At 38.3% G+C, this 12,847-nt stretch overlaps 4 protein-coding genes across 4 annotated transcripts; 2 read left to right on the forward strand and 2 right to left on the reverse strand.

Moving 5' to 3' along the window:
- The first annotated feature begins 1,228 nt into the window (after nt 1-1,228).
- LOC138138153 (cuticle protein 6-like) lies at nt 1,229-2,064 on the forward strand. Its single transcript, XM_069057922.1, has one exon. The coding sequence runs from the start codon at nt 1,283-1,285 to the stop codon at nt 1,985-1,987; it is 705 nt and encodes a 234-aa protein (XP_068914023.1). The 5' UTR covers nt 1,229-1,282; the 3' UTR covers nt 1,988-2,064.
- An 841-nt stretch (nt 2,065-2,905) lies between these two features.
- LOC138138151 (carotenoid isomerooxygenase-like) lies at nt 2,906-5,410 on the reverse strand. The gene is made up of 11 exons (XM_069057918.1): nt 5,059-5,410; nt 4,800-5,005; nt 4,603-4,749; nt 4,344-4,555; nt 4,215-4,295; nt 4,075-4,167; nt 3,901-4,025; nt 3,674-3,850; nt 3,403-3,622; nt 3,193-3,353; nt 2,906-3,142 (listed from the first exon to the last, which is right to left on the reverse strand). Exons 1-11 carry the CDS (start codon nt 5,119-5,121, stop codon nt 2,966-2,968), a joined length of 1,662 nt encoding a protein of 553 aa, XP_068914019.1. The 5' UTR covers nt 5,122-5,410; the 3' UTR covers nt 2,906-2,965.
- Nucleotides 5,411-6,329: 919 nt separating this feature from the next.
- On the reverse strand, nt 6,330-8,593 carry LOC138138763 (carotenoid isomerooxygenase-like). The gene is made up of 11 exons (XM_069058781.1): nt 8,473-8,593; nt 8,210-8,421; nt 8,000-8,146; nt 7,742-7,953; nt 7,624-7,695; nt 7,472-7,570; nt 7,297-7,421; nt 7,072-7,248; nt 6,800-7,019; nt 6,581-6,741; nt 6,330-6,532 (listed from the first exon to the last, which is right to left on the reverse strand). The coding sequence occupies exons 1-11, from the start codon at nt 8,473-8,475 to the stop codon at nt 6,353-6,355; spliced, it is 1,608 nt and encodes a 535-aa protein (XP_068914882.1). The 5' UTR covers nt 8,476-8,593; the 3' UTR covers nt 6,330-6,352.
- Nucleotides 8,594-10,930: 2,337 nt separating this feature from the next.
- LOC138138979 (uncharacterized) lies at nt 10,931-12,664 on the forward strand. The gene is made up of 2 exons (XM_069059130.1): nt 10,931-11,235; nt 11,286-12,664. The coding sequence occupies exons 1-2, from the start codon at nt 11,006-11,008 to the stop codon at nt 12,610-12,612; spliced, it is 1,557 nt and encodes a 518-aa protein (XP_068915231.1). The 5' UTR covers nt 10,931-11,005; the 3' UTR covers nt 12,613-12,664.
- The last annotated feature ends 183 nt before the right edge of the window (nt 12,665-12,847 follow it).

Below are 12,847 nucleotides of genomic sequence, written 5' to 3' on the forward strand. Positions count from 1 at the left end.
TTTGAAAGTTTGGACTAATTATCGCCAGTACGTATTTATGATGGTTTAAAAAACACTGGAGGGTAATTTTTATTAATAAAAAAAATGAAAGGCGTTAAAAAAGGAATAATTAAATTTTTAATAGAAAGAAGGCTGTCCAAAACAGGAATCGAAATTTAAAAATCACATTATATATTTTTTGTTCGACACTGTCAAAATTTGAGAATTTTTTCCTGTGTGAACGGATTTTGATAAATGTCACAACTTGTCAAAACGAAACGTCAAGCTAATTTTAAAGATTTTAAGCGATTTGGAGCCTTCAAGGGGCTCATCGAACAAAAAAACGTTGTATTCAACTCGTTCGTGTGTAAATTGGGCCATTTTTGGTCCACTCGTGCCAAAAAAGGCCCAATTTACGCACGAACTCATTAAATAAACTACCATTTCATCGTTAAGGATAAATAATTGGCCATTTAGAAACAGAATAAATGATGTAATGATTTTCACATAGACTTCCCAAATTCCTGCATAAATATAATGGTATTTTTATTCAAAAAAATTAAACATTTGAAGTTTTGGAACGTCAGTGAGTTCCTAGATCGCCACCATTACCGTCGATAACTCCTTCATAAAGTGTTCAAAGATCACTAGAATTTTTGGATGACATTTACGACCGATTTTAAGGTGGAGCACTAAAAATAGTGAAATTGCCAAATAATGTAGATTACCTACTGATTCGTTTCTGATCGTTATGCAGAATTAAAAACGCATAAAGTGGCGATAAAACTAACAGTAAAATTGTTGCCATAAATCATTAGTTAAGCTACTAGTTTTCATTGAACATTGCGGAATCAATATTCATGATTTTTGGAAATTATGGTGTGAAAATGATAAATTTTGTACAAAAAAATCCGTTGGAATAAAATGTAAATAAAAATAAATTTGAAGAGTTCGTTGACTTGTCCAGTTTGCCATTGAATTATTGGCGAATAATTCTTGGGGAAAAAATGAGATTGCTGCAATGTCAAGTCGTCATTAACATTCCTCACCAACGGCTCAACGAATTATTGGAGCAAGTGCAGCTCCGCCAGCGCCAATCTTGCAAATGGTCGATTTGGAATCCATGCAGACGTCCTTGTATGAAAAAAATTCACCAAACCGAATTACCAATTTCAAAGTCGACAAGTTTAACAAATTGAAACCCGTTTGATTGTGGCCCTTAGGTGTGTCCCTCCTATAAATACCCTCCCCACATCCAGTGCGCCACAGTTCTTCTTGCGAGTGCTGAAAGTTCAGTAGCGCCATGAAACTCCTCTTAGTCCTCGCTGCCGTGGCCGCGGCTTCCGCCAAGCCCTCCGTTTTGACCTACTCTGCCCCCTTGACCTACGCCGCTCCCTTGACCTACGCCACCCCCGTCGCCATCTCCAGCCAGTACCACGCCCAGGACACCCTCGGCCAGTACAACTACGGCTACTCCGGCGTGCTCTCCGCCAAAGCCGAGGCCAAATCCGTGGACGGCATCACCAGAGGCGGCTACTCGTACATCGACGCCGAAGGCAAGCTCCAATCCGTCCAGTACACCTCCGACGCCGTCAACGGGTTCCGCGTGGCCGCCACCAACTTGCCGGTCGGTCCTGCCGTCCCCGAGGTGGTGCCGCTGCCCCAACCCCTGCCAGTCAAGGACACTCCCGAGGTTGCTGCCGCCAAGGCTAAGCATCTGGCGGCTCTCGAAGAGGCCAAAGTGAAAGCTGCGGAACCTGTGAGTGTGGTGCAGCAAGTCGCCGCCCCCGTCTGGGCCCCAGGGTTGCAGACTTATGCGTATGGAATTCAAGCGCCAGTTGTCAGCTATGGCTATCCTGGGATTACCACGTATGGTGCTCCCTGGATCACCGCCCCTTCGGTTTTGGTGAACGGCCTTCCGGTTGTCCCTGCCGATACTCCTGAGGTTGCCGAAGCTAAAGTTAAACACTTGGCCGCTGTTGAAGAAGTCAAAGCTAGAAGTTCTTAAGCGATTGTTGTTACTGTAAAGATGTAGGATTAATAAAGTTTTATTTTAAGGAAAATCTAAAAAAATGTTGATTATGAGACTTGTCTTTTTGTGGAAACCCCCTAACGCATTAAACGTACTGCTAACATAACCTGTCTGTAAAAATAAAACATAAATTCTAAATAAAAAAATTCATTAAGATATTTAACAAATATTTTTAAATTTACAGAAAATTTACATTTTTAAAGAGAAAGTGCAACTCATTTTTGCACAAATTAGTACTAAATATCAGTAGTGGAAACAAACATTTACAGAATAGTTTTTTGCAAAATGTTCATTTGCATAATGAAAAGCAGAAAAATTCATTACAAATTCCATAAACGCTCTGCCAAAATAAAAAAACCATTGTGGTGCAAATAACACACACTTTTCATAACATTTCCTATTACTTATCACAGTGACAGATAAGTCATTTGCACCACAATGGTTTTTTGATTTTGGCACAACGTACAGTTGGTTGCAAAATACCGGGAACTGTCAGAATAAAATTGACACATTTTTACAATTTTTTCATAGTGTGAAACCTTCTTACGAGAGATAGGTTAGAATTAACGTCAAAATTCAATTAAATTTTTTTAAATTACTCAATAGGTATTGTCAAGTTGACAATTAATTGACAAATGGACAAAATCAAATTTACATTAGAAACATTTTCGTTTCCCGTTTTTTTTTTGCAACCAACTGTATAATTATGTCAAACGAATTGTTTTAGTTATTAACGCATAATGAGTACATGAGATGTAGAACTGTTTTATCATAAAAAATTGTAGTAAGAGAACTTCTTTTACAATGGTGGATGCGCCGGGACATATTTTTTCTAGTTATGTAACGCCATCTTTGGTGTGAAAGATTTTATCTAACTATTATTAAAACAACAATTGTTAAAATAAAGCTTATTTTGTTAATGAATTCAGTTCTCTGTTTCACAGATGAAATAATTTATGTTTTCTGCGGAAGGAACCATCCGTGCAGACACTTTGGCACCGGTCCAGGAGTCTCAAATTCAACTCTTCCCAACTCCTTGAAAGTTGCAGCATCGAAAACCAGTAACCCTACACGATTTGTCTCATCTCTACCCCAAACCATCGCCGCCAGAATAATTCCATCATCTTCAAACTTGTCGAGATTTATATAAATACAAAAAAATAATAATAATAATTTATCACCTGGGAGTCGGGACGAGGTACAAAAATTGGTTCGCTGGGATAGCAGTTTACTTCACTCCAAGTTTTTGACGTTTTATTGACAGTATCGACCTTGATGAGAGCTCCAAAATCGGCCGTGTCGACATCAGAGCTAATAGCGTAGAAAAATCTGTATTCCTTCCCTAAAAAGTTGTCAATGTTGGTGTGACTTTGTACAACTGACTGTTATACCTAAATATTCTTCGTAGTTGATCCGAGGAGTTTCGCATCCCATATTTGACAGGTTTTCAGGTGTGACAAATATTTCTCCGTTGGGAAGATAGTGAGCTTCGGCGGTTGTACCTGTCATTTGTACTAAATTCAAACGAGCTTTGTCAGGTTTAAGCGGAAGCACGAATCGAACAGGTTTAGCCCTGAGCATGTTGGCATAATTTTCGTTGTGTTGCATATTCTGTAAAACAAGCCTGTATCAAGGTTAAAATTCTTCACAAAGTAATCTAACCTTCATTGTGTTAATGTACATGCTGTTCAGCATGGTGGCGTCACGATAAGTACAAATGTCAATCACCACGTGGTCCAGAATTTCGTATTGATTGATGATGTGAAAAAAGCAGAAAGTTTCTGAGTAGAATTTGTAAACTAATTTTCCTGTTTCTCTGCTGATCAAGTTAATTTGTGTCTGAAAAACGTTAGGGTGAAATAGTGACATCAAGATTAAGAACGATTTACATTTTCATTTTGGTAAAAACGGAAAGAATTGATTGGTGGCGCGTCTTGCAATTTTGTCATTAGCATGCTGCCTACAAATATATTCAGAGGTTGTTCCACTATTATAAAATAGTTTTCGGTCATTCCTGTAAGAATGAATCAATCAAATAATGAAGATTTTCGTGATTCTAGTACCAAATGAATGCATATAAGAAGGATGCATTGGCCACCTAGCGGGGATCTTAGCAACGATGCGAGCTTGCTCAAACATGTTTGGTTCGCAATGACCTTGAACATGAAAGAAGTAGTTCATGAATTTTTAAACATAATTATACCTTTGTCTTTTGGTGGAAATTTTACGATTATGTGATAAGGACCAGTAGAATAAGTTGCAAGGCCCAGATTGTAAACAGATTCTGAAACCAACTTTGAATAGAGAAAATAAAACTGAAGACACGAATTACCATCACTCATAACATGTGGATGTGCTGTGTGGTGCACTATCGATACAAAGTTACTAACGTCTACTCTGTCCTCTGTTTCGAGACTTTCCGGATTGATCCGGTGAATTACCGGAATCTCGCCAAATGCATACACCTCATCTCCAAATGGATAAACCGAAATCATCGAATTATCGGAAAACTCTTGAGATTTCGAATTAAAAATTGCGGCCACTCTGTAACAACAATGTTTCCACCAAGATCGAAAAATGTTTTAAATTACCGTTGGAAGATGGAGCGGCAAGGATCAGGTACAGCTTTGGTACCAAACTCTGTCACAACAATCCTATTGGCTGCGCGATTGCGTTTGAAGACTTCTGATTGGAGGAACCTACACTGATACGTCACAGTTCCGTTCTCGATACAAAATCTGAAGAGAAAGTTGATGAATTGAAGAACATCGTTTAACGAATGAATCACCGATGCAATAAAGCTGAACCGTCGAAAAGGTGTTGGAAGTGATGATCGCCAACTTTGAACGACCCGGGACCATTTCGGAGTAACGTACCATTCAACCATGAGGGGATGGTGCCCGTGGTGGTACCAACGATGGGTTCAGTGATTTCGTGTTCGCATGATCGCAACCAAACACTCAGGTCACAATCTGGGTAGAAATTAGATGTTCCCTAAAACAATGTGGTACCTAGAGATAATATGGAGCAAGCCAAAAGTCACTCACATTTTCACTGGGTCCAGTCCCCAAACTGTCTTGTTTTGGTTGTAGATTTTGCAACGAACTCATGTCCGCAAAGTTTGTGTGTCCTTTAATAAACCGATTTAGTTCTGAATATGGGGGGATTCTTTGTATTTGCTAGAGAAACTATCAAGGTTAATTTGTATTGTATTGATCCATTAAATTATTGCGTCTGTTGGAAATTCGATTGGAAGTTTAATTTTCACAACGAAAACAATTTGTCCCGTAAATCTTTTGTGTAAAACTATAATTTTCAATAACCGCCACGTTGAAACTTCCACGTCGGAATGGCGGTGCTCGTAATAAACAACATTCTTTCACCTTTCGACTTTGACCTCCTTTTCACAAAAGATTCGTTCGTTCGAACCAGATATGTTACGCATGAAGAACGTACGACGAAATTGTTAAATTAATGATGGTGCAGGATTTAATATTACAACAAATTTCCTTCAACTCTTCGTAGTTGATTCTGTGGTTTCACATTTAAACAGTGATTTCGTCGACTTTTAAGATTGGCATATCACAAAACGTATTGTCTTTTAAGGACTGGTTAGTAATAGTTATTTATGCAACGAGTTTCTGTGTAAATTGGGCTTTTCTAATTGTCCGAGGGACAAGATTAAAACACGAGCGTGGCGAGGGTTGTAAGGCCTCGAGGGCAATTAGAAAAGCCCAATTTACCCAGAAACGAGTTGCATACAAAAATTTATTATTTAAAACAACGTCCCTGAAGCTTCCAAATCTTTTAAAAATGGTTTCGCATTTGCTTTTGACAGTTTTGACACATTTTTCAAGACCTGTCAGAAATGTGACGTTGAATTAGTTGTCTAGGGCAACGGTTCGTTATTTGCGCATTTTGCTTTAGAGCAGTTAAGAGGCAGTTTACAAAAGAGAAAAATGAGAATTTATGACAGTTGAAAACAATAATAGTTATTTATGCAACTAGGTTCTGTGTAAATCAGGCTTTTCTAATTGCCCGAGAGGCCAGATTGAAGAAATACGAGCGTAGCGAAGATTTTAAGGCCTCGAGGGCAATTAGAAAAGCCCAATTTGCACAGAAACATTTGCTTTTGACAGTTTTGACAAATTTTTCAAGAAATGTTACTTTGAATGTGTTGTCTAGAGCAACGGTTGGTTATCTGCTATTTTTTTGTTTTAGAGCAGTTAGGAGGTAGTTTACAAAGGAGAAAAATGATAATTTATGACAGTTGAAAACAATAAAAGATATTTTATTTGTTGAAAAGGAAATATATATTTCAATACACAGACATGTACATGTTTAGTTTGCTTGTTGAGGGAAGAACCAGCCGTGTATACATTTGGGTGCAGGACCAGGAGTCTTGAATTCGACTCTGCCAACTTCCTTCATGGTCCTGGCGTCAAGGACAAGCAGTCCGACTCGATTTGAGTCATTTTTACCCCACACCAATACTGCCAAGACAATCCCATCATCCTCAAACTAATATACTTTTAATAAAAGGAATGAATTAATTTTGTAGCAATTAACTTGACAATCAGGACTAGGTACGAATATTGGTTCGCTGGGAAAACAATTCTTTTCGTACCAAATTCTTCTCGTTTTTGTAACAGTATCAACTTTTATAATGGCGCCGGGAGTATTTGAATCAATGTCGGTACCAATTGCATAAAAATATTTGTACTCCTTTCCTAGAAAACAATTACAACAGTAGCGGCCAGATAGTACCAACTAGCAAACTAGCTGTACCTAGATAGTTGTCGTAATTTATTCTGGGAGTTTCACAACTTAAATCTGACAGAGCTTCAGGCTTCACGAATATCTCTCCATTAGGGAGATAACAAGCTTCGGCTTTTGTCCCTTGCAGTTGTATTAAACTGTCACAAGTCCTGTCAGGTTTCAAGGGAAGCACGAAGCGAACAGGTTTCGACTTGAACGCACTTGCGTAGTCTGGGTTTTGTTGCATGTCCTGCATAAACATGAATTAAGATGGAGTGGCACGAAGATTATTGTGTAAACACCTTCATGGCTTTAATGTACATGCAGTTGACTATGTCACCGTCAGGGTAAGAGCAGATGTCAACAATCACGTGATCACAAAATTCGTACTGGTTGATAATGTGGAAATAAAATAGTGCCTCGGAGAAGAACTTGTGAACCAATTGGCCAGTTTGTCGACTTATTAAATTTATTCGTGTCTGCAATAGTTGAGTGATTAAGGCGAATTCAACTGAAGGAACATTTACAGTTTCGTTTTGGTACCACTTGAAGCAAGTCATTAAAGGGTCATTTTTTAGTTTTGCTGCCACCATGCCAGTCAACGAGATATTCAAAGGTTGTTCGATTATTAGGAAAAATTGATCGGTAATTCCTACGAAATAAATTAGGTACCAAAAATAATCTAGGTGCGGATTTACGTACCAAAAGTGTGCATATAAGAAGGATGCAAGGGCCATCTGGCAGGAATTTGGCCAACTATAGTGGCCTGTTCGAACATGCTTGAGCTTGAGAGGGCAGAACCTTGGAACCGTTTAGATTATTTCAAGTGGTCCAAGCTTTCTTCAGTCACTTACCTACAGGAAACTTGACAATTGAGTGATATGGACCGCTGGGATATAGCGATAGTGCCAGATTGTAGACAGTTCCTGAAATGTCTCAAAAATCATTGAAACCAAATTAAAAAGAAATTACCATCTGACATGATATGAGGGTGTGCCGTCTGGTGTACTATTATAGGGACATAATCATTAACGGAAACCCTCCCTTCTGTATCAAGAGTTTCCGGATTAACCCGATGAATAACCGGATTTTCTGTCAATGCGTAGATTTCATCCCCGAAAGGAAATATAGAAGTCAATGAATTATCTGCTGGCTCAAGTTTCGGATCAAAAACAGCCGCCACTCTACAACCACGACATCTACATACTGAAACACGAAATTTACAATTACCGGTGGAATATGGTACGACACGGTTCTGGAACTCCTCTGGTTCCAAAGTTGGTAACGACTATTCTGTTGGCAGCTCGATTGCGTTTCAGTTCTTCCGATTGAAGAAATCTACACTGATAAGTCACATTTCCATCGCTTATTCGAAATCTGAAAGTGGACGGATGAAGATTATGTACAAAAACGATACAGAATCGCGATTTTGGTAATTACCTGTGCAGTAGAGCTGAACCATCGAATGCGTGTTCGAAGGAATCGTTGCCCACTTTGATAGCCCCGGGACCGTTACGAAACAGAGAACCATTCAGCCACGAAGGGATGGTACCCGTGGTGGTACCCTTGATGGGTTCAGTAATCTCTTGCTCGCACGTACGCAACCACACGTCTATGTCATAATTCGGGTAGTAATTTGTCGTGGAGTTAGCCTAAAAGCAAGTGTTATAGTGGCAAATTAATTTGTACCATCGGTATCAAACCATCGGAGAGCGATGCTAGGTGGCACTGGGAGTTAATTAGTAAGGAATTTGTTTATATAGTAGTATCAAGTCCATATTTGGTGGGGGTAACAGGCTCTAATAGTTATTTACATTAGAGTATGGTAGGTTTATTTTCCAGCGCGACCACTACATAGGTTTCAGGCTCGAGACGAAGCCGTACGACATTTGTAAGTATACAGGGCAAGTCACATAATGGTTATTTCCGAATTTATTTTGTACGCAACCAAAAATACTAATGACGCTGACTACTTGATACCATTTATAATGTGATTTTATTTAGTAATCAACGTAGGTATGTAATTTGGCTAAAAATGTCACAATGACGTTTTCCTGTTCTGATTAATGAAATCAAAAATTAAATTAATCAACTGTCATTTTGACATGTTTAGCCAAATTACATACCTACGCGGATTACTAAATAAAATCACATTATAAATGGTATCAAGTGGTCAGCGTAATTAGTATTCTTGGTTGCGTACAAAATAAATTCAGAAATAAACCTTATGTGACTTGCCCTGTATATTACCGCTAATATGCGAAATCTGGTTTTATGCACAATACCCAGAGATATTAGTTAATATCTATACATATTAACTAATATCTCTCGATAATATGCAGACCAGAGATTTCGGTGCTTATGAATAATATCTTTAAAATTTTTGTTATTATGCGTGAAACACTAAATTTTCCTTATAGTCCCGTCAATAGAGACATTAAAAAAAAGGTACAGAAAAGTTTATACTTGGCAGGTATTTTCTATTAGGCATATTATTAATATTGCCGAGTTTGCGACCTTGGGGGGGTTGCCGCTCGCTCTGCCATACTGCAGAATAGGGGTGGAAAATCACATTTCTGCGATTATTTCATTATCCGTGCAAGATACGTCTATCTAAGTTATTATAGAAAATGTAGAGCGTACAATTCTCTACATTTTTTGTTCTTTATGTTTTTTTTGTCAGATCAATAGTTTCGTAGTTACAGCGTGTAGAAATCGAGAATTTCTTTTATTTTTGTACTTTTTATTCTTTTCCACACCACCACAGAGGTAGAGCAATAGGGTGCGTTTTTTTTTACGTAATGTCCCCGGTAGGCATAGTCCACGATGCAGTAGAAGTTTAGTGTTTTACTCTTTTTGATCTCTTTGTAACGTAGACGGATCCAAATGATCTGGATCGATCGGTATAGATCACCGGAATTTATTAGAGTTTATAAATTCGGGAATTCCTCTTAAGAATTTTCCTCTTGTTCCTCGGGGTCATCATCATCATCAACGCTTAACTCTCCGTTGAAAATAAATGACTGAAACCAATAAAAAATCGCAATCAAGATATTCCCGATGTCCGGAAGTGAGGTCATCGTTATTGCCTGCAAAATCGCGCTTGTGTTGGTGTTAAAATTGTGAAGCATCATCTTCGATCTTGTCTACATTTGCTGCTGTTTGTCAGATTTGTTCAACACGTAACTTTCCGTTGAAAATAAACGACTAAAATCAATAAAAAATCGCGATCAAGATGTTCCCGATGTCCGGATGGCCGCAGAGCAAGTGAGGTCATCGTTATTCTCTGCAAAATCGCTCTTGTGTTGCTGTTAAAATTCTGAAGCATCATCTTCGATCTCGTCTACATCTCCTAGTGTCATACGGATTTCGATTAATTCAAGGTATGTCCCATAACATTAAACATTAATTACTGTACCAATTGTAAAAAAGTTGAAAAATAAAGTTTAGATCTACGTTGCTATAGTTATTTAGTCATTCATAACGGTCGCTCCCGCTCATAACGGACACCCTTAACGGACTCCGGCCGTTAGGAGGTTGTTTACATGGTGACAAACAGTCCGGAAAGCCACCTTTAACAACTAGATATTACAAAAAATTATTTACCTCTCTCTTTTGGTGTAAATTTAACGATTGTACGAAAAAGACCAGTAGAGTAAAGCGAAAGTGCAATTTTGTTACAATTCCTGCAATTTGAAAACAAAAGAGATAATTTGCTTTAAGCTGGAATCATTTACATTTTCACTAGGCCCATTTGTTGTAATCATCAAATTTTGTTGCTTTGGTTGCAGATCGTGCGACGAAGTCATATTCGTAAAGTTTTAATACCCCTTAAACAGATTAAGTTCTGAATCTGATTAAGGGATTCTTTATATTTAATATAGAAAATATCAAGGTTAATCTGAATTGTCTATTAAATTACGTCTTTAGGAAAATCGATTTCTTTAAAAAAATTCGTTTTTTACAACGAAAACTGTTTTCCCTAAATCCCCTTTACAAAAGTTTCGACCACTGAGATGTGTCCATTGCCACAATCTCTGCTCCAGAAGAATGAACAGACTTCGCTATGGTGTTTAGATATGCTTCTGAGCCCATTATCTACTTCCAAAAACCACTGCAATTTGAAAAAACTTCATACTTTTTAATATCAATCAACAAAAACGTAAAAACGAAATGTTGTTGTAGTGTTTCGGCTGATATAGTACGCGTGTAAGTGTGAAATATTCCAAATCCACCATGTTGTGGATACAGTACGCTTTAGATTATTACGAGAGCAACACTTATCTCGGCATGGTGGACGGACTGCCGCAGTTCACCGACAGCAGAGCCCACAAAAGCCATCTAGCCCACGCGATCTCCGAAGGGGAGATCGGCAATCTGCGAAATTTTCTCCTGTTGAACAACGCGATCCAGTTTCGAGACTCAGAACTGAACACGCTCATCCATTACGCGGTAACAGAAAGGAGGTACCCTTTGAGACATGCCACCCAATAGTTCTTTATACTGTCTGTTTCAGCATGGAAATCTTGAAGTTCTTACTCGACCAAGAGGAGGCTCCTATAGATGCGGAAAATACAAATGGCGAAACTGCCTTGATGGTAGCCCTAAGTAAAGGGAGAAGGAAACTGGCGTACGAAATGATCAGAAAGGGTGCCAATGTACACCTAGTGGACAACAAGGGAGTGTCTGCTCTACATCTAGCGGTCAAAGATGAATGTAAAGGAATTTGTTGTGTTCTGCTTGACAAGGGAGTAGAAGTTAACTTGCACGACCACGACGAACAAACACCTTTGTCCATGGCGTGTCGACAGAACTGGGTCGAAGGGGTGTCGATGTTACTTTGCTACGGCGCTGACGTTTCATCATTCGTTGGCTCAGTATTTGATGTCCAGAATGTCGGACTGCAAGAGATCCTTTTCGGATATGTTTGCGACCCCGAGAAGATATCTTATTCTCTGCGTACCATCGATGCGGCGATGGTGACAGATTCTCACTTTTTTCTAGAGATGTTCAGATACGTTTCGCACATCGATTGGGATTTGGCGAGTAGTTACGACTGTAGCGACAACATTCCTTCCTACAATACTGAATATCTCAAGATGTTGATGGATACATTTGAAGACTTAGTGAGTGGTTTGATCGGGGACAGTAGACTTCTTCAGTCTTTTGCCTTCGAGTGGGGACTCAGAGCTGCAGAGAATTTTGATTTGTTGCTCGATTCCAAACAGATGGTTCCGATTATTGTCAAAAATGTACACATACACCAGTACTGCTTTGGTCTCGGCCATTTTATCAAGCAAACTGGACAAAATAAGAGTTTGGATGAAAGAGTGTTCAGCATAGTGTCGAAATTGATACAAGAAGGGGTCAAAGTCTATAGTTTTGATATGGAGCAAATGTATCTACACTTCGGGTTTCATAAATTATTTCACATAATTCTCAGTACGGAAGTACATGAAGGTCCACACAGATGCATGCATTTAATGCCCCATTTGGTGTATGATTTTACTGCTTCCATTGAAGGGTTCCTATCAAAATCACATCGGTTCTATCCGGAAACGTTAGATGTTGTGCTGGATTACTTTTGCTATCACAAGTTCAATGATTACTGTGGAAAGATTAGGGAATATAGATTGAAAGCCAACTTAATAGAGAAAATAAGAAAATTACCTCGAGTACCTTTGTTGGTTGAGCTGGCCAGAAATGTTTGTCGACAATATATTATAGGTAGATATGAAATTCGAAGTATAAAGCAGTTTCATGATGTTCTTCAAGAGCTTTCTGTTAAAGCTGAGGAACAGGAAATTCTCCAATACGCCAAAAAAATTTATAATGTCAATTGAGAATTATGTTATTTGTTGAAAATAAGAAAACATTACTATCCGTTTTTTTCTTGTGATGAAATTACTAATATTCAAAATATATTTTTTTTATGAAGATGTTTTCTAAACATTGCGTTTTACTGATATAAAAAAAAATAGGTTTAAAAAAATGTATTGCAATTTTTTTCTTTCAACGTTACGTTTGTTTTTGGAGAGTTAATAAATGAAAATAAAATTTTGTATTGTAGTTTCATTG

Source organism: Tenebrio molitor, chromosome 9 (genome assembly GCF_963966145.1).
Source record: "Tenebrio molitor chromosome 9, icTenMoli1.1, whole genome shotgun sequence".
In the NCBI taxonomy this organism is placed as follows: domain Eukaryota; kingdom Metazoa; phylum Arthropoda; class Insecta; order Coleoptera; family Tenebrionidae; genus Tenebrio; species Tenebrio molitor.